Here is a 25,243-nt window from a genome sequence, read left to right on the forward strand (position 1 = left end):
CATATTATTAAGATTTAAATCACAATAACATTGGTCTATTATTATAATAATTACCTACCTATATATATACAAAGTACTGTCAACACTCGGCTGATGCATGTAAATATATAATAATATATAATAATTATGTTACGTCAACCAATGCGTATAATAATATATAATAAAAGCGATTATAGAGCGATACAAACCTGCAGCACGAACGGATGAATCTATACGATAATAAATAATGATAATAATGATGGACCGGTTGGTGACCGACGGATGGCGGTTGAATTGGCGCAAACAACTGACATTTTCAGCATTTTCGGTAGGTGGTCAACAAATAATAATACATATTGTTCTTTAATAATAAACATATTTATTTTTATATATAATATATACAACACATAACGCCACAATGTAATATCATATAGCGTGTTACCTAAATACCTATATCTATGTATAACTACTTGTGCAGTTGTATGTACAGTGTTGCGATCATAAAATAGTTTCACGTCATGTCTTAAATGTTTATAATAATAAAAGAAATAAAAATAAAAATATTACATTTTACCACAAAATCATAGTTATAAGTTTTTTTCTAACGAAATAAGTTAAATACGTATATTTATAGATAATCTTATTTTTACCCGACCCGTGAATATATCGTTAGAGATTGTGGTTCTTTTCGTCTTTCGATTATTGTTAAACGTTGTAATTTGTAGTCGAGTTTTATCACATCAGTCGATTTCCAACGATTTAAATGAAGTCGATAAGGACTTCTTACTCTTTTTCGGCCTCTTTGATTCGTCGGCTTTGTATTGATAATCGTGTTCGAATAACGGCTTCATTAATTTCATCCATTCGATGAAGTGAGCTGTAAAATCAAAATTAATTATAATTATCTATTAGTGGTTTTTTATTATTCATTTTTCTGCTATTCCATAAATCGAAAATAGAAACAAACCGAACTAATCGTATTCACATACATAATATTATCATATCGGTTGCTAATTTACCATTAGATACCTTAAGGTTTGAATTCATAGGTATCTCGGACATTATTCATAATTTGTTTTGTTTTCTCCCAAGTTTGTAAAAACAATATCGGTAAACGTTAGGTAGGTATCGACTTTCGATTAACGAATACACAGACCTATGACTTGAGTTTAATTTTAAATCCACCAAGAGAAAATTATAAGTTTTAAACAAAATAGCAATGTATAGTTAGGTAGTTAGAAATAAAGTATACGTATATGTCGTATATTTTATCGCAACAATGTGCTAATTAGCTAATGGTATTGATTAATAATAAATAATGAGATAAAAGAAAATAATTATCTATTATAACATGTGTTAGAAACATAAAATTGTATCTATTTTATTCAATAAAACAATACTTGTGAGTATAGGAGTTATAATAGCTGAATACGTCTGGGGTGTCAATAAATACTTCTACTTTCATTAAAGTAATAGGTACCTACTATACAGACGACTTATGTGTGCATTAGAAATAGTAATTTCAGTAAGTATGTCGTAACCTGAACATAGATATTAATATATTATGTAGGTACAATTTTAACGTATTTCCGTAGGCGTACCAAATAGACCCACAGACTCCCTCATCGGGCATTTTCAATTTTTTTTTTAATAGCATTTTGGTAAAATTACTACATACAAAAACTCAAGGTAAAAATACTTATACTATAATTATTCTTTCTGAGATTGCCAATTTATAGAGCTCAAGTAATCATATCAAGCGTATGTGTGTACATATCATAACAAATTAATTACTATAATTTATGCATGGTATTCAATTAGCTTTAGGTATGTTTAAGTTTTAAAGTTGGTACAATAATTATAATATGATACTTGTTGATAATCCCCAACTTATTCTCATGACTCAATAAGTAATAACAACAGGATGTTTTTGTTTATCTCCGACTTCCTACCGATAACTTATGAGGGTTATCTATCGGTTAATTACGATTGTAGATCATACCAAATCAAGGGACGTTTTAAGCTGTCTGACCGAGTGACTTCACCGCGGGTGCCAATAAAAACCAAAAATGATTTTTAACCATTGACCCACCCGAAGTTCTTTTTCATATCAAATCCAGATATATTTGCACGTAATATATTGTATTATTTTTATGTGTGGGTACCTATTAAATTAAATATATATAACTCATATTTAAATTAAATACACACTGCATGGAATTGGTAATTCAGACGTAAATAAAATAATTACATAGGCTTCGAAACAAAATAATGTACCTAGTCAAGAATATGAAGGTAATTTAAGTAACCAACAAGCACCTACTTTAAAGGGTATATTAAGCATAAGCAGGAGTCAGGAAATGGGGGTATAGAGGAGTATAATACAATAGCCAGTATCACTTTTCGGCCATCACTTACAGTTCCTTATTGGGCCAAAACTCGCCTTTCGCTTTTCGGTCACTGTTCCTTTTCGGCCAGTACAGTTTTTCTTTTTAATTTATTGTTTTTACAACTGAACTTAAAAATTTTTATATTTATTTAAATATGATCGTATTCAAAAATTTGATTTTTTTTTTATAAAAATTATCATCTACAACTATGAAAAAAAAATTGTTGGCAGTAAAATGCTATAACCTATTACATTAGTAGAATACAAATTAATATAGTCTATGTACCAGTATAGTAATAATTATGATAGCAAAATAAGTATTCATGAATACGTCGAAAATTAAGATTTTATTTTGAAGAGTGAAGATTATAAAAATAGTAAAATTTATATCATAACACTTTATTGCCAATTATTTTATTTTATTATTAAAAAAAATTTAATGCACATTTATAGGTAATAATTTTATGAACAAATTACATTTTTGGATACAATCATATTTATTTTAATTAATTTGTTATAATTATACATTTTAAAGAAAACTGTTCGGGCCGAAAAAGAAACGGTAAGTTTTGGCCGAAAAGGGGGCCGCTAGCTAGTAGGTACTATGTAATGGACTGGTTGGTCAGGGGCGCAATTTCAATGAAAAAACCGGGGGTGCCGAAGCTCCTAAAATGTTTTCATACTATCTTATGGTTAAGGATACTCGTATGCAGACTATATTAAAATGTAAATTAATATGAAAAATTGGGGGTGTTGCACCCAAGACCCCCCTCTCGAATTTCGCCTATGTGCATGGTTGATATCGGGGTTACCTTGTACAGTTTAAGAGTTTTGACAGTTTAGGTGCTGTAAATCGTCCACAACCATAAAAATCAAGAATGTCATGATAATAATATTATGTGAATTAGTATAAAAAATCTCGTTAACACGTTTCAGTCGTCCGATTGACCTAATTATACAGACGTGTACATTTAGGCATTTAACTACGTTAGACGATCTCGTACAGTAATAATATATACATTATATAAAAAAATCTCACACGTTTAAAAAGTGGCAAAACGATGTTGAAAATCAAAATCACATCGGCCCGCTGCACGCTGGCCGGGTCAAAACTCGCGATTTAACCCCTGCGCCGTGATATCATAATATTATAATATTGTAATCGCGATGACACCGACCTACCTACCTACATATTATAAACACACACGTATATGTGATAGTAATATTATGCACGCGCATGAATACATATTTTTTAATATGCCATTATGTTATTCTAATAGATACCTATGTATATATACCTACGTATGGAAAGACATACCGCGTCTCCCGCGTCGCTCCCACCACAAAATTCCCGTACACTGATATTATGCAACGGCGGTGGACCTTGAGAACAGAGCGTACAAGTGTAGTACGTATGCGACCTAACCTATATATACATATAAGTTGCGTTCGTGTTGGTAATAATAATAATAATAATAATAATAAGGATAGTACTATACGTACGTCCGGACGACTGCGTAAAAAATAATATTATATTATATTTTTGCATAAACAATATCACGATATATATGCATACAGATACGCCTGCTACGTTTGTGTCGTGTGTGCGATTTTTTTTTCGTCGTGTGTGTCGTGCACGTAACTACTATAGCTAACCGTAAACACATAATATTATTGCGATATAGGTACCGATGTATATAACATACATTCATGCGTACGCACACAGTAATAAGTATAAGGAGTCGGAACCTATATAATATATTATATATACAGGGCGATTCGCCAAGCATGCTTACCCCCGGTATTTCTTTCAATAATGAACTCATTAGAAGTGTTTGCAGATTTTCCGAATTTTAAAATATACTTAATGAGCATACACATATTTTCAAATCGTTGATATTTTCTGTGCCGCTTAAAAGAAGAGGGTCGTTTTAAAGGAAACCTAACCCCCTTGGTTCTCATTTGAAAAACAGAAGTTTGCTTCTCCAAAGGACACTCTCTTCTGCCACTTAGGCACAGAAAATCTCAACAATTTGAAAACATGCAGTGTATGATGGCCGTTAAGTATATTTTAAAATTTCAAAAACCAGATTTCGAATAACTGCATTGCTGAAGTAAAAAATGGGGGTGAGCATGCTTGGTGAATCACCCTGTATGTAGGCACCGTCGGGTATACGCCACACATATTTGGACGAATATTATAAATGTATTTTTTTTTTATACATTATATTATATTCCGAGCGCGTTGTGTATATTTGTGCGAATTTCTTTTTTCCTTTAAACGTCTACATGGAAATAAACAAAAACCTCGTACGGATGATGACATAATATCAAACTATATCTTAATATTATCATATGCTTACCATCGCAATGACGTGGCAAAAACTTAGTCTGCTTAAGCCCCCCCCCCCATTTCATAATCCTGCAGGCTACGCCACTGTACCATCACAATATACATAGGCTTTCGCGGTTTCGCACGGGTATAGGTATAGCAACGATGGGAGAAAAAAAGAAATCACCCTGCATATAATTGTGTACGCGGTCGTAAACGTGAATCGTGCTCTCCTCTGCCCACAGGTATAGACCTACCTACGATCGTTACCCGGTCATACGTACTTTGGATGAGGATGACGTATTATATGGGTACCGCTTGCACGCATATATATTGTGAGTGGTGCAGTGATGGATACGCGTGACCGCGTAATATTGCAATGTTGTGACAACGATGCGACTTATACATTACGAGGGGACTGACATATTATATTGTAAGTATATATTGTGTAGGTTTAACGTCGTATATTATTGTTATGCGTACCGTGCGTTTTCTCGATGGATTGCGCCAGGCCGCCGTAGTCTTCGAGCAGACACTCTTTCGGCACCACTCCGTAAATTTTTTCCACGTCTCTTTCCGTGTAGAAGTGCACCTGAAACACCAAGCCGCCAGATGATTTAACCGCGTTTCGTCGTTAAAATTATATCGTATCGCATGTATTTTAATATTTTCCAGGCATATATAATACATAGGTAATATATACAGATCTGCGATCTGCCTCGATTCGCACAACTTAACATAATTATTTCGCTTCGCATAATGTTATTATACAGGCACCTTGCACCTGTACATAACATCATCGTACCTATACACACGCAGATCGATTATCTCTATAGATCGATAACACGTCGCACACACCATATAATATTATAATAATGCATAACGTATTTACGTAAATTTTATAAAAAAAAAATTCCAAACTATAGCTCCCATAGTATAACATACGTATGAATAATTTTACCGTCTTATTTTTTGAATTTAACGGAATAAAGTAACATACGTACAGTTGATTTTTAACGACACAGTATTATCTCATATATACACGCACAAGCGTATACATATTACAAAATGTGTATACCGACGTGCCAACGTCACAGTAATTTACAAAAATGGGCTGATCATTTTGTTTATTTGAGGACGTTAACTGAGGAGTGATGCTCGCGGCGGTGACGAGGGTGTCATATCCTACCTTTGGCTTATTTTCGTCGTAAAAATATGGGATAGAACAATAAATACTGTATATATAACGTGGTCCGAGAATATACAAAAATTAATATCCTCCCTTTCAAAAAAGCTGAGCACGCCACTGGACGTTAATATTTTTGCCTGGGGAGATTGCACGAGCCTATCAATTTGTGCGGGGACGTCGTGTAGGTATTTCACTTACTCGCGCTATATAGAGTTCGACCGGTTCGACTCATTAATGTTTAATCGCTCAGTTTAGTCATTGCGTTGTATAGCATAATATTTTCATAAGCGATATGTTATTAAACATGATTTCAGCCATTTTATGAAAAGTGTATAATATACGTCTGATAAATTACAAATTGTATAGTGTTTGGGTGTAATATATTACCTTGTCGCCGCTCGCCGACTATTTGTATGTACATAGGTATTTGAGAAGTGACTCGAGGCACAGACGAGGTTAGATTATGACATTTCAGAAATTTAAAAGCTGATCTACAGTGACTACACTGGAATACTAGATACTATTGAACAATATTCCCAGATGCCTTCATATGATGTTATTATGATGTATCGGAGGTATAACTTTATTAAATAGTTTACGCAGACGGTTGACACTTGAGGTTCAATTAAAAATTCTAAGACAACTAAAACCGCTGTTATTTTCGTTCAACTGTATTGTTGGTATTCAACGTTATAACGACCGGCGCGAACGACCCGAACAGTATATAATATATTTTATGGTAGGTACAATGTTTACTATAGTGATTTAGCATTGGAAAGTTAGGCTCAAAGTCACGCTACGCGTCAGGTGAAATTTTTAGGGAGCGTAAGGAAACGACACGACTGTTAAAAGTACAAGTATTTGTTTTAAATATTAAATAAAACAACAGAATGAAAATTATAAACCCATAACGGAATGAACAAGTAATATAAAAAAACAGTAGACTATCATTCTGACTGTATAGTTTATTAAGTGTATAGATTTAGTAGACACAACGTGGACCGTGAACTAGTTAAAACAATGCTTAAAAAATGTCATGAAGTAAATTAATATTATAATTGACTCATTGTGCCAACCAAATGCAGCGAAAAAATTGCAATAATTATAAATATTTATACTGAAAGGCAAGTCCAAACAATGCAATTAATATTTATTTTAGCTAACGAATTATAAGCAGATATTTTTTGAATTAATTAATTTATATTTACCATACTCAGCAGCTCTTTTTTCATGAAAGGTTTCAGCAGCATCATAATTTTGTCAACAATTGACTGCGTGTTCAGGACATGTATACCCTTCAGACGAACGGGTAATCCTTCCTGGAATAACAATAATATTCTCAATTAATAACGGTACGTGGAACCAAACAAAATTAATTTTATTTCTAAAACAATTTAAAAAATATTTAAATGGATACAACACTTGCACAACCAAACAAATTAGTGCCTAGTCAAACCTAGCTACATCTGGATTTTATTATATTTTTAAAATATTTATCAAGATTCGAGTATTTACCAATATTGGAACAAAGTGTAATAATTTATTGGTGTTTTACAAGAAGACGAGTTTAAAGTCTCAAGTGTTTATCGTAAAAGCAGGTTACTGCTTATTGCCCAATTTTTTTACATTTATTAGACTACGCACAATCGTTATGTAATGTCAGATATCTCCTATAGTTAATATTTATAATATTAAACACAGTTCGTTAAACTACGATATTCAACAAAATTACTATGGCCTATAGGCCAAGGCCGCGTAACAAACGTTTACGTATTAGCAGTAGAATTATTAATATATTATACTCTTAAATTCAATAGTAAAAGTTACAAATAACATTTTTTCCATAATATAGTTGAGTATATAACTGCAGTATAGGTACTAGGTAAGTATTCTAAATATGCGAAATACTATTCTTGCACTTTATGGTTACGCATACCAGCAAAGTAACAGTTGAATAATAAAGTAATTGGTTTTTAATCTGAATTTTATTGTATTCATTGTACTGGACGGGAAAAAAGCAGCACATGAACACAATATGAAAAAGAGATATTCCATTCCCTTTTGCCTAATGTCAGCACCAAATTCAACACGCGTTTGATATTGTATAATGGATAGTGTGATTACTAATTACCAACAGGTGCTATTAATAAACTGGTCATTGAAGATTAGGTATATTACAGAAGAATTTGTTATTATACCATACACAAGAACAAATTGTGAATTTTTATTGCAATAGGTACCTACATACAAGAATATGCATGGCTAGGTATTGATGAAATATTTTACTTTACACGAGTAATTTCTTAACACACTTAATCACTGAATTTTGAGAATATTATTACCTATTTGAGTTTTAAGTAGCTATCATGCGCAATTATTGTTATATCTATACGATATACATCGACCAATCTACTAAAGAAAATTAATGTTCATCAAGCATGTTAGTATAAACTTCCTGGTCATGAGTCTAAATAAAATATAACCAATAATTAATTTGTAATTAAATTCAATAAACATATGAGTATATAAATTGACATTTCTGTAACAGCTATAGTAAACACGCACTTATAAACAACAACACGTTGTTATTATTGGCTTCAATAAACGATGTAAGGTAAAAAAAAAAAACAATACATTTTAGAATAACTGACGATTTAGTCGATTGAATATGTTAATGTCAATAATTAGACACTCAAAATGAAATAATGGTATGTAAGTACTTGCCTAATAGCGTGCGATTCCCATATTAAAGCTAATATCTAACACAATATTGGTTCTACTGAACTCAAATTTGCTTGGGTTAGCGAGAGAAAACAAGAATAGTTCGCTGACATCCATTAGCTGCGATTTAACATTAAATATTAGTTTTATAGAGCCGTCACTGCTATATAGTATCTAGCAATATTATGTCAGACAGCCAAATATTCGGATGCAACATTACTTGTTTCATATAAAATAATGACATTTATAATATTGTATCCAATATACTAGGTGGGTGAGTACATCTTTACGTTTCTGTATTCTTGTCAACCTTGATCTAATTATTTGACCCATTCGCAAAACCAGAAAAAAAACAACAACTGCAGTACGCCGATCGCACAATTGGACAATAGCAGCAAATAATACATTAATACATGCATATGAAATGTATACAATCTATTTAACTTTAATTATACTGTATAATATAAGTTAGATAGATTCATAATAAATATTGGTAAAACAACCATCTAACTTAAATTTTCAAAGCTGTTTTTGAAATAATAATTGTATACACAAATCCATGTCGTATTATTTAATAATGTGAAAAACCGAAGAAAAATATATAGGCGATGTGTATTTCCTTCGACTTCCTACGTATTATATTTTTTTCAGAATACGTGGACTTTATGATTAAATTATACAATATCTCAACTGGAGCAGATTATATTGACAGTTCAGTAACTGCAGTATGTAATATTATAAATTAGGCATATAACGTGAAAAACATATTTTTTCAACAGTACAGTCTATAGTGAAAAATATGTCTCCCGATAAAAGAAATCGTGTTTTACATAATAACAATAATTTAGGTGGCCCTAATATTTTATTTTGTAAATACTTGTATAAACGTGAAGAATTTTCGGAGTGAAGATATGCTCAGTCTGGTAAGATGGCCCAATCGGACGCCGCGCATGTCAAATAAGAATATATAGCCAGGACAAGTACCGTCCACCTTGAAACATGCATCCATTGCCATAATCAACAGCTTTACACCGTCGTTAAACACATATTTATTGGCCTCGAAAATCCGTAATTTGTGGTAGATGATTTGGTAGTCATTTGGGTTACGGATAGGCAAACAACCATAATCTCTGCAAATACAAGTTTTTATTAATTGATATTAAGACAGTTTAGGTATTCATAAAACATTTTGTTTTAAAAATTTAAATATTGTAGTAGACCCATTGATAACTTTTCAAATGTCTTACCATGGTTAGGTTACTAGGTTGAACTGGGAAGTTATTAGTTATGCCTTATGCAGTAATAATTCAGTGTTTGTGGGTGGTAAAATTATATAAGTACCCAGTAGGTACCTACTAATAAGTACCAAAACACTTTCATCTGACATTTGTAGTTTTTAATAGATTTAATTTAATAAAAATTACAATTGTACGTCTACAGAAACTTTAAAAATTATCTTACAGTTAAAATGTATTGTGTTATTCTTTCAAACTTATTTAAAAAATATGGAAATGAGTTGATATGGCAAGTATCTCTTTACAAGCTAAAAAAAAATTATCAAAAGTATAAACAGTAATAGTATAACAAATTGAGTTCCACTTTGAAATTACATACGCTTTTAAATGTAATTCCTACTTAAATATCACAAAACTGCAGTAGGTAACTTACCCAAGGATTATAACAGTGAAGGATGACAACTTTTTACTTTAAATATATAAATAAATAAATTGTATGATAATGACCATCGGAATTATTATAACAACTTACGAATGCTTTAATTCAGACGTCCAGATTTTAAGTTACATAAAATGAAAAAAAAAGTATACTCGGAGATTTTTTAGTTATACCTATACCCTAAATATACCGACCTACCGAGATTGTGCAGTGTGCCATTAAATTCTCAAACACTTCATAATATCCATATTTATGGTCATATAATAATATCTTCTAATTACTATTATTTGTAGTATTATATATTAGTTTAGGTATTACGTAGATTAAACAAATACCTAATTATATTATCAACTGTTTAATTGTATACATCCTTATAATTCTTATGACATAATATTATGGTCATGTGCATGGTAATTGTTTTTCAAAATGTTCAAATTTCAAATTTATCATATTATTATCATAAATTCGTCAAAAATCTGAGGAAAATAAAATAAAACCAAAAAATGCATATACGATATACCTAAACATAGCAAGTAAATTTTAGGTTAAATATATTCAATATTGTACGCATCAATACGAATAACATTAATTGAACAAATATCTACATATTTGTTCGATTTTTTAGTACTAAATATTAATTGAAAACGTATTCATAGGAAAAACCCATACCTACATAAGTTAATATTATATTTTTAAAACTCGAAACAAAATACAGTTAATTGTAAAAACTAAAAACTCTGTTCAAATGTTTAATCTGCTAATTATTTGTTGACAGAAAATATCGTACTTAATTTAAATCATATTTAAATTAATTTGTGCATCCCGGGGTAGTTGATAAGTACCTAATAAATATAAGTAATGAGTATTACCAAACCTAAACTATTAAAAACTTAACACCGTGTGGCGTGTGCATCAAAACATAATATTTAAACCTTTTCAAGCTAAGCGTATTTAATACAATAAGTTTTCAAATATCATTCTAATTTGTATACAATATACATACATACCTATTAAAATGTTGTTACTTATTTCCAATAACACAAATTAAAACGACCTTCAATAATCAGGTAGATATAAATATTGCATAGCTTATATTAAAAATAGGGTACTAAATATTTATTACATTATTTTAATATAATTCATGCAATATTACACGTAATCATTTACTAGATACTACGAAATACTGATTTTCGAAAACCTTTAATGATGTAGGTATATTCCACATGTTATAAAATGATAATATAATATTATTATCGGCTAAAAGATCCGTTGATCTTTAACTATTTACCTACCAGTCTAATATAAATCAGTATATATACATCACACTAAAGAATTTTACAGTAAATTCAAAAGAAAGCGATAATCTGAGAAAAGGGTGTGTATAGGTAAGTGTTTTTTTTTATGAATGTGCTTGACTAGTAATAGTATAGTCAATGGTTATGAAGCATAATACTGTTTTAAAGTACAAAAAAAAATTGAAATGAGTTTCAATTCTTAATTTTCTGATCCAAAGTTGTAAAAATTTATTTCGATTTATGAGTTATCAATTTGAAAATCGTTATATTTTTTCTATCTGAGGTCCAAATGAATACAAATTATTTCCTGGTTACCTATTTCATATGCTTTCGAACTGGTTTTTAAATCGTTTTTACTTTTTATCAATGACAGTTAAGAGGACGCCACATCCAGATTCGTGTTTAGCAGTCTCAATGATTATGTGTAGACGTGTATTAATCATTAAAAATAAAGTGAATATTATCAAATTTAAAGATAAAAAGATTATCTGTGTTTTCTCTCAGATTATTTACAATATTTCATAATTTCAATATTTATCCTTTAACAGCTTTAGAAACTTTATTTTAAACTAGAAATTCAAGAATTTAATGAACTGTACAATTCTAATCATAAGTCGTAACCCATGCTGAACTATCAGCTTTAATACCATTTGTGACTCTACTGTTGTTATATTTTTGTTTCTACAGGAGACAGAACAAGTAAATGATGGATTTTGACCTCTCATAAAATTAGACCTGTAATTTACATTTGTATGACGAGAAAAAATAACCTACAGTTCAATCGGTAGTTTCCTGCCGAAAACCAGGTACATAACCATACAGGGCGATTTTTTAAAATGTTTAAACGTTTTTGAAAATATATTTTTAATTTCTCAAGTTTTTATTTCTTTTTATGTCCTATTTTGCAGAAGAATTTTATTTGCTGCTCTACTCTAAAACTGTAGTAAATATTTTATTCATTAGAAATTTGATTTTAATGACTTAAAATTATGTAAAGAAATATAAGAAAATACGTTAATAATGTTCAATTTAAAGGTTGTTTGATGTTAAAAAAATCACCTAGTAATCAATTTTAAGACAAATTTGATCAACAATTATTTGTTACATTTTATTATTTTATTTGTATATTATTTTGGGTGCATATAAAATGAAATGTAAAACTTAGATTAAAATCAAAAGTAAATAACAGACAAAGGTTAAACAATACCTATTGCAAAGAACTAAATATAACTCAACAAATAGTTTTACTTAGAGTATTATGCTAATACTACAAGTTAATATTAAAATATTCATTTTGTATTTTTATATATTAGTAACTAAGTAGCAAGTTGGTATACGTGTATACTGTACATGTAAACGTTAATCCAAACATTTCCTATTTATTAATGTTTAATACCTATATACCCATGCTTTTTCAATATTATAAATGTTCAACATGGACCACTTTATCGTCAGTTATTGGGTACCTACCGACACATTGTACATTGTAGTTAGGTCATATTATAATGAGAACATTTTTACATATTAACCGACTGTAACAAAATGCCCACCATTCCTAACATGCAGACTTTAGTACCTACCTATTATGTCTGAAAATTGAAGAAATAAGTTATTACTAATAGCAATAGAAATAGAAATTGTCTTCGCGCGGCGTACATCGCAACCGGTTGTGTTTACGTATTTCGCTCGCTTATCTACCGTCGCGCGTGTTTCTAAATCAATAGTTCAGTGCATGGTGCAAATATGGTAAAAGCCAATACTTCCCAATACTCGGGTAATAAACGTTCTAGCAGCGAGGCTCTTTCTCCGCGGCATGCGCACAAAAATAAATACACTCCTCTCGCAAATCTTGACAATACAAATGATGACAACTCGGAGAAAACTGACATGGATGCTGTAGAGGTAATTCAAATAGTTCAAAAAATTCCCCCACTATATATTTATGATATCGTCGACTATATTGAGTTCATAAACAAGATCACACCTATGATAGTAGACAATTTTAACATAAACAACAAAAATATTTTCTTAAAGTTGAATTTATCAACGGTATTCGACTACCGTACAATTACAAAATACTTATCTGAAGAAAACATTAAATACCACACCTATCAACTTCCTGAGGAAAGAAACCTATCTGTAATAATCAGAAATATACCTACTTCTATTCCCGAAGAAACCATCTTTTCGGCCCTCACTGAACTAAAATTTAACGTCACTTCGGTCACACGTCTCCAAAATCGTTACAAATCTCCCATACCAATCGTTGCTGTCTTACTAGACAAATCCGAGAAAAACATATTTTCACTTGATCGCCTCCTTCATTGCGTTGTCTCGGTCGAGAGTCGTAAAAGCGATTCGTCCATACCACAATGCAAAAATTGCCAACGTTACCAACACACAAAAAACTTCTGCAACCTCCCCCCTAGATGTGTCAAATGCTTAGAAAACCACCACTACTCCGAATGCACTAAGGATAAAAACAGTCCACCTATATGTGTCAATTGTAATGAAAATCACCCTGCTAATTATAGAGGTTGTAAAATATACAAGCAAATAAAAAATAAAAAAAGTACCTCCCAACTATCAAAGAACGCTCCTAAACACATTACTCAACAAAGTTGTGTACACGATAACAAAAATACCCAACCCATAACCAATACGGTTATCGAAAATCCCCAAAACCAAGTTTTAAACCAAACAAATCTCAACACAAGCAACACTCCAACTTATGCTGACAAAACTAAAAATAAAAAAAATAATCTTAAACAAGATGAAGAATCAAATAACTCAAATATCACTAACGAACTTATTAAGTCACTTATGCCCTTAATCAGCACACTCGTCTCACAAATTATCAAAAAAGTCATCGAAAATCTACCTGCTCTATTAAATAATATAAATGTCGTCTAACATTATAAATAATCTTAATCTAGTTATCATAAATTGGAACGCTAATGGAATCAAGAAAAATCGAAACACATTTGCAGCTTTCTTATCGGCTCATAATGTTGATATTGCATGTGTGAGTGAAACGCATCTAATTGCTAGCGATAAAATTAAATTCAACGGTTATACTACCTATCGCAAAGATAGGCTAGCGGTTCGACCTTCAGGTGGTGTTGCTATAATAATCAAATCCAAAATAAAACATCAATTAACTTATCTACCTGCTACACAAACTCTCGAAGCAGTTGCAATATCTATTACAATAAACCAATCATTTACAACAATAATTAGTGCTTATCAATCACCTAGTTTTCAAATGTATATAAACGACTTTGAAAAAATATTAAATAGCTATCAAAAAATTATTTTAGTAGGTGACCTAAATTGTAAGCATACAACTTGGAATTGTAAATCCATAAACGCTAATGGACGTAAACTTTATAAATACCTTGCAAGCAATCCTGCGATACTGTCAGCTCCAGACACACCCACATACTATCCATATGATCAAAGTAGAAGTCCTGATATTTTAGATGTAATTATACTAAAATCAATTCGTTTTTCTTTGCACCAAGAACCACTTTTCGAACTCGACTCGGACCATTTACCTGTTAAAATTACATTAGATGCGTCCTTATCGTTCTCAACTCCTACTCGCAAACTCATCACCGGTAAAGCAGATTGGCAACAATTCAAACAACACATCACAACAAATCTAATTATTCCTAAAAATATATTAAATACTAACAGCGCAGACACTGCAGTAACACATTTACGTGAAATCATATGTCAAGCGGCCGAAGAATGCTCAGAAAAAAAAAATACGGTAATAAATTATAGTCCTAATCAACTTCCCCTCAACATTGTAAAATTAATCAAATCAAAACACCAAACCAGAAGACTCTGGCAATTGTACAGACAACCACTTGATCGAAAAAAATTAAATTATTTAACGAAAGAGGTTAAAAGACAACTAGAAGAACATAGAATTAACAGTTATCAAAAATACTTATCTGCTATACACCCAGCAGACTCAAATCTATGGGCAGCGACTAAAAGATTAATTAAACCAAACTCAAATGAAATCCCCCCTTTAAAAGCGAGTGGTACTTACCAAAATACTGACTCGGAAAAATGTGAACTGTTTGCCCACACTCTTGAAAATATTTTCACTTTAAACAATTCTGCAATTGAAAACTCTACAGACAATCTGGTCAAACAAAAACTATGTGAGCCCAATATTTTTCCACAAAATATTTTACCTTACTCTTGTCCAAACGAAATTTTAGATATAATAAAAAAATTACCAAAAAGAAAATCACCCGGTCACGATCTAATTACTAATGATATCCTAAAAAATATTCCTAGGAAAGCAATTACTTATTTAGCCATATTATTCAACTCCCTAATAAAAATTGGATATTTTCCTAAGGAATGGAAACTGGCCACAATCATCATGGTCAAAAAACCAGGCAAAGATAACACTGATCCGCGTAACTACAGACCTATTAGTTTACTGTCATCAGTTTCAAAAATTTTTGAAAAAATTATACATTCCAGGCTCACCAATTATTTAAATGCAATAAATGCTATTCCGCATTTCCAATTCGGATTCAAATCAAATCATTCAACTACCCAACAACTCCTACGTCTAACAGAACATATAAGCGATGGTTACGAAAAAAAACAACATACAGGTGCAGCCTTTTTAGATGTAGCCCAAGCTTTTGATCGGGTCTGGCATGACGGACTCTTATATAAACTAAAAATGTTAAACACACCAAATGCTATTTACAATCTAATTAAATCCTACCTCACTGCTCGTTGTTTTAAAGTCAAAATTAACGATACTACTTCACAAATAAAAATTATAAATGCAGGTGTACCTCAAGGTTCAAAAATTTCTCCGTTACTTTTTAACCTATATGTTTCGGACTTTCCTACATCGATTAATACGGAAATAGCACTTTATGCCGACGACAGCGCAATATATTCAAGCTCTACAGACGTTGAAACAGTGACAAAAAATATCCAAGACCACCTGAATGACATCCAAAAATGGGGAGATAAATGGAAAATAAAACTGAACCCTCAAAAAAGCACAGCAGTCCTTTTCACTAATCGTCGCCCCAAAACTCCCGGAAATTTAAAACTGTACGGCAATAACATTCCCTGGTCACCTAGCATAAAATATCTTGGCGTAATATTAGACAGGAAACTAACTTGGAACCCACACATCACCTCTAAACTTCAACAAGGCTATCAGAGACTAAAGATACTTTATCCATTGTTAAACCGACAATCATCGCTAAGCTGGAAATGTTCCATTTTGCTATACAAACAAATTTTACGACCACTACTTTTATATGCAGTCCCTGTGTGGGGAAATTGTGCTAAGACCCATATACACAAGATACAAATATTTCAATCTAAAGTCCTCAGGACAATATCTAACGCCCCATGGTTCATACGTAATGCTGCACTGCACACAGACTTCCAACTACCGTCTATAACTGATTATATAAAGAAACTAACAATCAACTTCTTCAACCACTTACAGTCTGCTAGCAGCGCTAAATACTACAACCTAAGTGTCCCTCCTCCAATACGCCGTCTCAAGCGTGGACGTCCACATGACCTCCTATGTTAATTGTCTATTGTATTATTATTTTCCCATTTATTAGTTCTTAATTAAATCTTAATTGTACATACCTATTACTGTTGTAAAAATATAGTTAGATCTAAGCTCATAAACATTGTTAAATTCTAATTTATCAATTCTTACTGATTTGTAAAAATTTTTTTTTTTTTTTTTTTTTTTTGTTAACCTTTTTCAAAATGTCAAATATTATTTTCCTTTAGCCTTAAGTTTAGATGACCAATTGTCAGGAAAACTTTATAAATAATAATAAAAAAAAAAAAAAAAAAGAAATAGAAATTGTATTTCAACGTTAAAGTAATTAGATTTTACACACAAAGTCCAGTTTGTATCCATGTGCAATAGATAAATTATCAAAAATCAAATCAAAAATCAAAATTAAAAACTAAAACTAAAACATACATATTTTAAAATTACAAATCAATAAGTCACAGTTCATGGTTTATTTATGATGAATTTGAATAAACCAGTTTTCAGTACACTAAATAAAATAATTTATACGTTTGTACCTAGTTATTAAAACTCAATGTATATGTAAGTACTGTAATGCAACTCTGCATTATACAAGTTCTTACAACAGGTATAACAACACAGTATACTTAACATTAAATAGCCTTCAGAAGTTCAGACATATTGGACAATAGTTGAAATAACACCACGAAAGCGAAAAATTGAATAATTTTAATACTTACAAAACATTGAGGGCATTGACGAGTTCTGGCCTAAAGACGTCACGATTCTCGAAAAATTCTGGAGTTTCTGTTTTGAGTGTGTAGTAAACTTCTATGCAAGTTTTGGTTTGTTCCATATTAAAAAAGCAGCTATGGTAAAAAAGTATCAGCATTTCCTCTGAAAAATTAAACAATGATGAATTTCAATTTTTAATACTAGATGTCTAGTATAGGTTATTTATAATATTTATAAATTATACATCGAGATTTTTATGGTATAGATAAAGGCAAATTATTACGCCTATAGCCTATAGGTAAGTCACATAAAATCACGCATTAAACAAATATTTATATTCTACATTTACAGGGTGATTCACTAAAATTAATATTACATCTATTTTATATTCTTGTAAAATCAATTTTAAGGACTATTATCCTTAAATAAATATTTTAATAACTAACACCGACATTTTCAAAAAAATTATCCACTAAATCAGGGGTTCTCAACTGGTGTTGAGACACTATAGCTGATGTTGCACATTACAGTATGTCGTAGACTACCATGATTTGTATCGCCAAAAAATTATTTATTTATATTGTACCTATACATGTTCAAAGTCTAAATATATGACAATTTTATGGAGTTATGACATGATGGTAAAAACCGCAGAAAAGAAACACAAGTGTGAAGATAGTCTCATTCGTAATTTACATATAGAGTTACATCTTACATTAGTTTCTGTTGCAAAAATCCATTAATTATATCAAGTGTGTCTCCATTTTATGGATCTAAATTAGGGTGTCGTCATAAAAAAGGTTGAGAAGCATTGTACTGAATAATGAACAGTAATAACGGGGGTTTTCCCATGGAAAAAACAGAAGTTTGTAAAATAAAAATCTTTAAAAATCTAATTTGATAATTCACGAGTAGGAAGATGTTATTGAAGTAAAACGTGTGTATATACTATAATGTTTTTCTATAATAACCCTCAATCATTGTCTGTATCTTTGTACAATTAATTGTTTGAAGTATTCAATTCGCTAAAAAAGTTAAAACTATAAACATAAATAATAATTCAATCATGTATATGAATGGTAGAAATAAACAAAATAAATAAAATAATTGCATATTTCCGTATTATACTATACTTTGAAATAATATGCTTGTTATAGGTACACAATGACAATGTCACAATAATATGCACCTATTTATATTTTGAAACATTTTTATCTTAGCATGTCGATAAATATTAAGGTTAATAAAGGTTTATTATTGACTTATATTTTATAATATAGGTAGGTTAGATAAATTTCTTATTTGTATGATCAATATTATGACTTTATAAAACATATTATCAAATATACTAATAAAGTTATAAGTAATAACAAACGTTTTTTTAATCATCTACAGATAATATTATATACGGTGTATAACGACTAACGAGGACCTATTAAATATCCAAAATACTTCCAAATACCGAAAATGTCAACTTAAAATTCTCCAAATCGCAACTAAAAATGAATCATCATTGTCAAAAATATTTTCATACATTTTGATGCTTGTTTGTTCGTAATGCAATATTAGACTTATGTCACAAGTGATACAATTACAATACTCCCATATAAGGCCTTTTTTCATTGGTAGGTTGTAGCCTGTATAGTTACCTACTGGCACGGCAGTTTCTATAGAAGGGAATTGCTTCCTCAAAATACTACCTACCCTAGGCCTATTTTCCTAATTTAAAATGATTGAAATTTACTTTAGTCGATAGATCATAGAGTAATATTTAATTTGCGCTATATCAAATTACTACTTAGAAATTAATTTTATTATTATACTATTTTAACATATTCCAACGTAAATGAAATGGTTTGTAATGTTATACTTACAAATACAATGCATAGGACAAAATACTATAAATATAAATAATGCTTACTAATTAAAAACATGTCTCTATAAATCACTCATCATTTTTGTTTATACATAAAAAAAACTGTTAATTGTAATACTATATTACTGTAAGATCATTAATTCAGCGAAATTTAAAAACCTTGATTATAACATAAGGACCTATGAATATGTATATATTTAACGAAAATCTGAAGGTAAACGACATAATATAAACTATGTTGATATAAATATTCTAAATGTTATATTTATTTTACTGTTCAAGTACAATAGTTAATTTAAATATAAATACTACTTTATGTCTGAATTTATGAGTGAAATTAATAAATTGAAAATATTATTATTAAAATAGTTATTAATAATAGTTTAATAAACTTATTGAACACAAAATTGCTTACAAATATATTATAAAGTTTTCTTTTAATGTCAGTTGAAGTTTAAATTCAACTATAGCTAGGTATTGCGTAAAAGTTAAATTATAGTATATTAAATCATAAAACTATTTAACTTCGAATGATTAACATTTAAAAAACAATACGGAAACTAAAAAATGTTAAAACACAAGTCACATACTCTTAAGTTATTGTATACTCTTTAGTAAAAATAACAAAAGTTTTAAATAGTTAAATATAGGTAACATTGAAACAGAAAAATCAAAAATAATCAACTGTTAAATTTAAAAATGAAATTATTAATTTATGAATATTATAAGATTAACAAATTTTTTAGTGTTGGACAATATTAGTAAATGCATCTTTATCATGTTTTTGTTCAACATTTATTTTTATTAAATTAATGTTGTTTGGGCACTTAAAATTTTATCTTATATTTAATGTTATTTTAATTAATTTTATAGCTTGTTGACAAAATTAGGTACCTCCTATTCAATAAATAAGATCCCAAATATATTATCATAATTATTCATAATGGATATTCATTAACGGCATAATTATAATAGTCCATTAGTTACCTACCTATATATATTCTAATATACTCCGTATAGAAACTATAAAAGAATTCAATCATAATGGTATTTAAATATATTAAACCTAGTTATAATATCATTAAAAAGTTAACAAAGACAATATTATTAACCATTAAATGAAAATATTGTGATTTCATAAAATAATCTAAAGAAAATGCAAATATTAATTAAGCAAAAACCAATTTAAGTTAAAATTATGTGGGCACTAGAAAATACCTTCTTGATAATTAAATATTCATTCAAAAATGGTAATAAAAAAGCACTATGTTAATGTTATAATATTAAATATATCATATAAACGAATAAAATATCAACATGCATTTATTTCATATAAAAGTAAAATACCTACCCGTAAACCCAATACAGTACCTAATACAGTATCTAATATACCTATGGATTTATAATATATATAATATATACACCTATGTATTATAAAGGCGCTATAATTATAACTTACATATTACTTTTAACTATAATGATTACCTATTTATATTGTATATTATAATAAGACTCTAGGTAACTTTAAAATTACATCAATAAATCCGAGTTAAGCGATGAAAACATTAAGGTACAAAGTAATCTTCATGTATTTTCAAATGCGTTGGCATCCAAGAATGTAACTGTATTAAATAATTATGATGGTGAACATTGAATAATACATTATACTGTCAAGTTTGTATTTAATAAACATTAAAGAATCATAACTTTGGACGTACCTGCATATCTAAATATCTAATAATAGTCAATAATTAAAAAGTTGAGTTTATGGCAACCACGCAGCATGTTGTGAATATTGAACACTCGAATATTATTATAATTGTATAACTACTAGTTTGTACGTGATATATAATTTGCTTGATGTAAATATATAATTAGAGTAAAGATTTAAATTAAATAAATTAAGTAAGTAAAAAAATATTTTAAAAACTAATTATTAATAGGTAATAACATACATTTTTTACATATTAAACGATTAAGAAAAATTCTTAAGTACACCATATTATATTTATAACAGTCTTAAAAAATAATTTACCTGGAATGTTTTGTGGTAAATGTGGTTGAGTTCCTATCCATTTTCTTAAATCTTCTATATTTTCTTTAGATATTTCTGGATTTTTTGCGTACTCTTCGTCTGCCGTAATTGGCACAGTAGATTTTTCTTTAATTTTTAGGGATTCTGAAAAATACAAACAAGCAGACAGAATTAATTTAACCATGAAAATACTTAAGCTACCTAGACAAACTATCAATTTTAAAATAGAGTCAATATATTGACTTGATAGTAATAATTTAAAAAAAAAATTATACTTGGGTACAATAGTCTAATTTAAAGAAGTTTGCGTTTTTTTAACGATAATATTATGCAGCTTAAATGTTTTTAGAAAAATGCAAAGGATACTTCTAAAATAAGACTTTTCGGAGAATTAATAAAAAACAAACACAAGGGACGTCAAAGTATATTTTTTTATATTATCAACAATTATAATACCGTGACAGTCATTGATACCCATTGGGTTCTCAGCTATGAATGGTTTTACATGGCTTATGAATAAATCGTGTAAGGTAAAAATGACAAAAACAATCATTTTAATTTTAGCCTCTAGTATCAACCAGCAGACTTATAACTTTAAGAGAATCCTGTTTTTTCTTTAATCATCACATGAACTCACATCACATGAACAACTTGAAGCCCACATTGTTTGTTTACAGTGTTGTTGTTTTTCTGATTATTATTGAAACAAATCTAACTCAAAATTTAAAAGAACAAATAATACGCAGAAAACCCAAGAAACCCAAAAAACCAAGGATATAGGACTTGAGAAGATTTGATATAAAAAATTGTAACATCGTGCAGATTTAGAATCTATAATATCCTAAATTCTAAGGAAACTTTAATAGCGTAAGTATCTAAATAATGTATGTATGATGTAATAGGTAACCTTATGTGGGGACAAAAAGTGCAAATCGAAATAAAATATTTAAACGTAAGAACGTGATTTGGAAGCTAGAGATATTATAGTCATAAAATATCATAATAAATGCTGAAAAACTAAGTTAAAACTTAAAGAGTTAAAAGAGTAACTGACCTAGGAAATAAGATATTTAGAGATCGGGAATGCCATTAATCAAAAATTATGTTCTACTGCGTTGTGTCAAAAAATTTTATTTAAAAGTCATTTTAACCGAACGACCGAAAAAAAGTCATGTGAGTAAGTATTAACTATGAGCAACTCACACGAAGACGATATAGGTATTCGTAACTAGGGGCTGGTCTTTGGGAGAAACTAAAAAATTCCATGTTTTTTTTTTACTTTTATTTGAAACGCGATGCGTGTAAAATGCTTACCTTTGAGAACGATCCCAGATCCATCGTTTATTAAAGGCATGATTAAATATCGGCGAAAAACGAGCGTGTTAGTTTCTATTCAAGCACAAAAGGTTTAGACTCATTGACCGTCGGCGATCAAGTCGTTAAGTCTATTCGAATGATAGTAGGTATATGAGATGCACGATTCCTTCATTAACTCCCGCAGTAATAATGTATTTTTGGAGGGGAACGTATAAACATTTAAATAAACATAGCAAAAAGTGGTGGCAAGGTCGTCAAGTATATAAACACATACCAGTTTTACGTTACAATTCGCGTGCGTACGAGTGTGTACATGATTTTATGACGAATAATGTGTAGAAAACAATTTGTTTTCTTATTATTGTTAATCCCGTAATTATACGTATAATATCACAAAACATATCTTTTACCCTGCAGATTGTGTACGGAAGGTAATATAATAATGTTCTCACAGAACAAAACAATAACAATAATAATAAGCTATATATGCATTACCTTCTATAATCTACATTGATATTGATCAACACTACATTTTTATCACCAACATCCAAATATTTTTCAAATTATTGAAATTCTCAAACTTTTTCAAGATACATAATATTCCTTCATCGATAATAATATAAGTACATCAAAATAAAAACCACAAATATGAACACAAAAATCAGAAAAAATTACGCTGAAAAAAAAATGTATAAATGACAAATTTTAGATTATACAACAAACAGAGTTAATCGATAGATTAATGTTAAATATTTAGAGGTATCCGCAATAAACCACTGTAAATAAAAAATATTTTTTTTTTACAATTATTTGTTTGCAAAATGTATGATATTTTTGTAGAACATTAGCATCGGTTTGACTAATTTTTACCATATACAAAATTATAATATTGTATTTCATTATAAAAATAATAATTTAAATAATTTATAATAATGTATATTATTTCAAGAATCACGGAGAAACGATAATTAATTGTTTTGGTCGTCTAGGAACTAACATAAGTACATAACTTTTTTACAGTGTAGCAGTGTTGTAGGTATTTGCATACATACCTAATTGTTATGCAATATAATTTTGGAAAAAATTATGTATGCAAATAACATAATTTTTTCCACAATGTAGGAAGTAGTCTATGTGTTTTTTTAGGTCTCATGTAGGAACTTACATTCACCCAAAAAAAGCAAGATAAAAATCTTAAAACTTATTATTTATAAGCCTTGATAATATGCTCACAATATTTATCATAAATGTTGTCTTAGATGCCTACCTAATGCAAAAAATAAGCAATACAGTATTTGCATGATGTAATAAGTATTTACAATGTGTATCCGTAAAAAAAATAAAATTAATTATAAAACACAATCAATTAACAATGGTTGACTTCTACGGTTTGTGTTTCTATATAGAGTATTAGAGTGCCTATAATAGAGTACATACATACGTTACTCCATATCCCTTGGACCTTGTGGACTTTACCACAAAAAAGTGGAACTAATATGAGTGAAAAAATTGAACTCGTGGATACTCGATATTGTATTGCTAATATTAAAAAAAATAAAAAGTTTCCTTATACCTCTACTGTACATTAGACAATAAAATAGTGTATGACATTTTTCGGGGGGTTCACAAGGTTTCAACATCTGAAGTCATTGGCCTGTAATAGTTACATATTGATCTTAACACTATGGGGATACATTATATTGAACAGTTTAGGGAGTTTGTGAGATATATTATTATTATGTTTTTACAGTAATTTTGCTAAAATTCCTATGTTACGTGTATGATATTTTCCGTTCAGCTAGCTATGAGTAGTAAATTCACTGATCGACTGATCATCAAATACTACATGCTTGATACTCAAAAAATTATAAGTTATATCTTATAATTTATATCATATATAATGATGGTATGTGTATGATACCTTAACGAACACTAAAATATTATAATGATTCAACTTATTTGTAAACTTCAAATACTCATAACTAAATTAAAGCCACTTGACTAAAGTCGTAATAAATTTATATTAATTCGCACATTAATAGCAAGAAAAATAAAGCATGAAAAACTAGGTTCCTAAAGTTATAGCACTGCAATACTACCTACCTATACTATATGTCTATATTACCTACCTAATATAATAA

General features: G+C 29.6%; 1 protein-coding gene across 1 annotated transcript; it reads right to left on the reverse strand.

Annotated features, from left to right (window-relative positions):
- Positions 1 to 335: 335 nt before the first annotated feature.
- On the reverse strand, positions 336 to 23,268 carry LOC111033977 (alpha-tocopherol transfer protein-like). The gene is made up of 7 exons (XM_022314962.1): positions 23,100 to 23,268; positions 21,786 to 21,929; positions 17,880 to 18,036; positions 9,488 to 9,740; positions 7,098 to 7,208; positions 5,184 to 5,292; positions 336 to 856 (listed from the first exon to the last, which is right to left on the reverse strand). The coding sequence occupies exons 1-7, from the start codon at positions 23,137 to 23,139 to the stop codon at positions 720 to 722; spliced, it is 951 nt and encodes a 316-aa protein (XP_022170654.1). The 5' UTR covers positions 23,140 to 23,268; the 3' UTR covers positions 336 to 719.
- Between the last annotated feature and the right edge of the window lie 1,975 nt (positions 23,269 to 25,243).

This window comes from Myzus persicae, unplaced genomic scaffold (genome assembly GCF_001856785.1).
Source record: "Myzus persicae strain clone G006 unplaced genomic scaffold, MPER_G0061.0, whole genome shotgun sequence".
In the NCBI taxonomy this organism is placed as follows: domain Eukaryota; kingdom Metazoa; phylum Arthropoda; class Insecta; order Hemiptera; family Aphididae; genus Myzus; species Myzus persicae.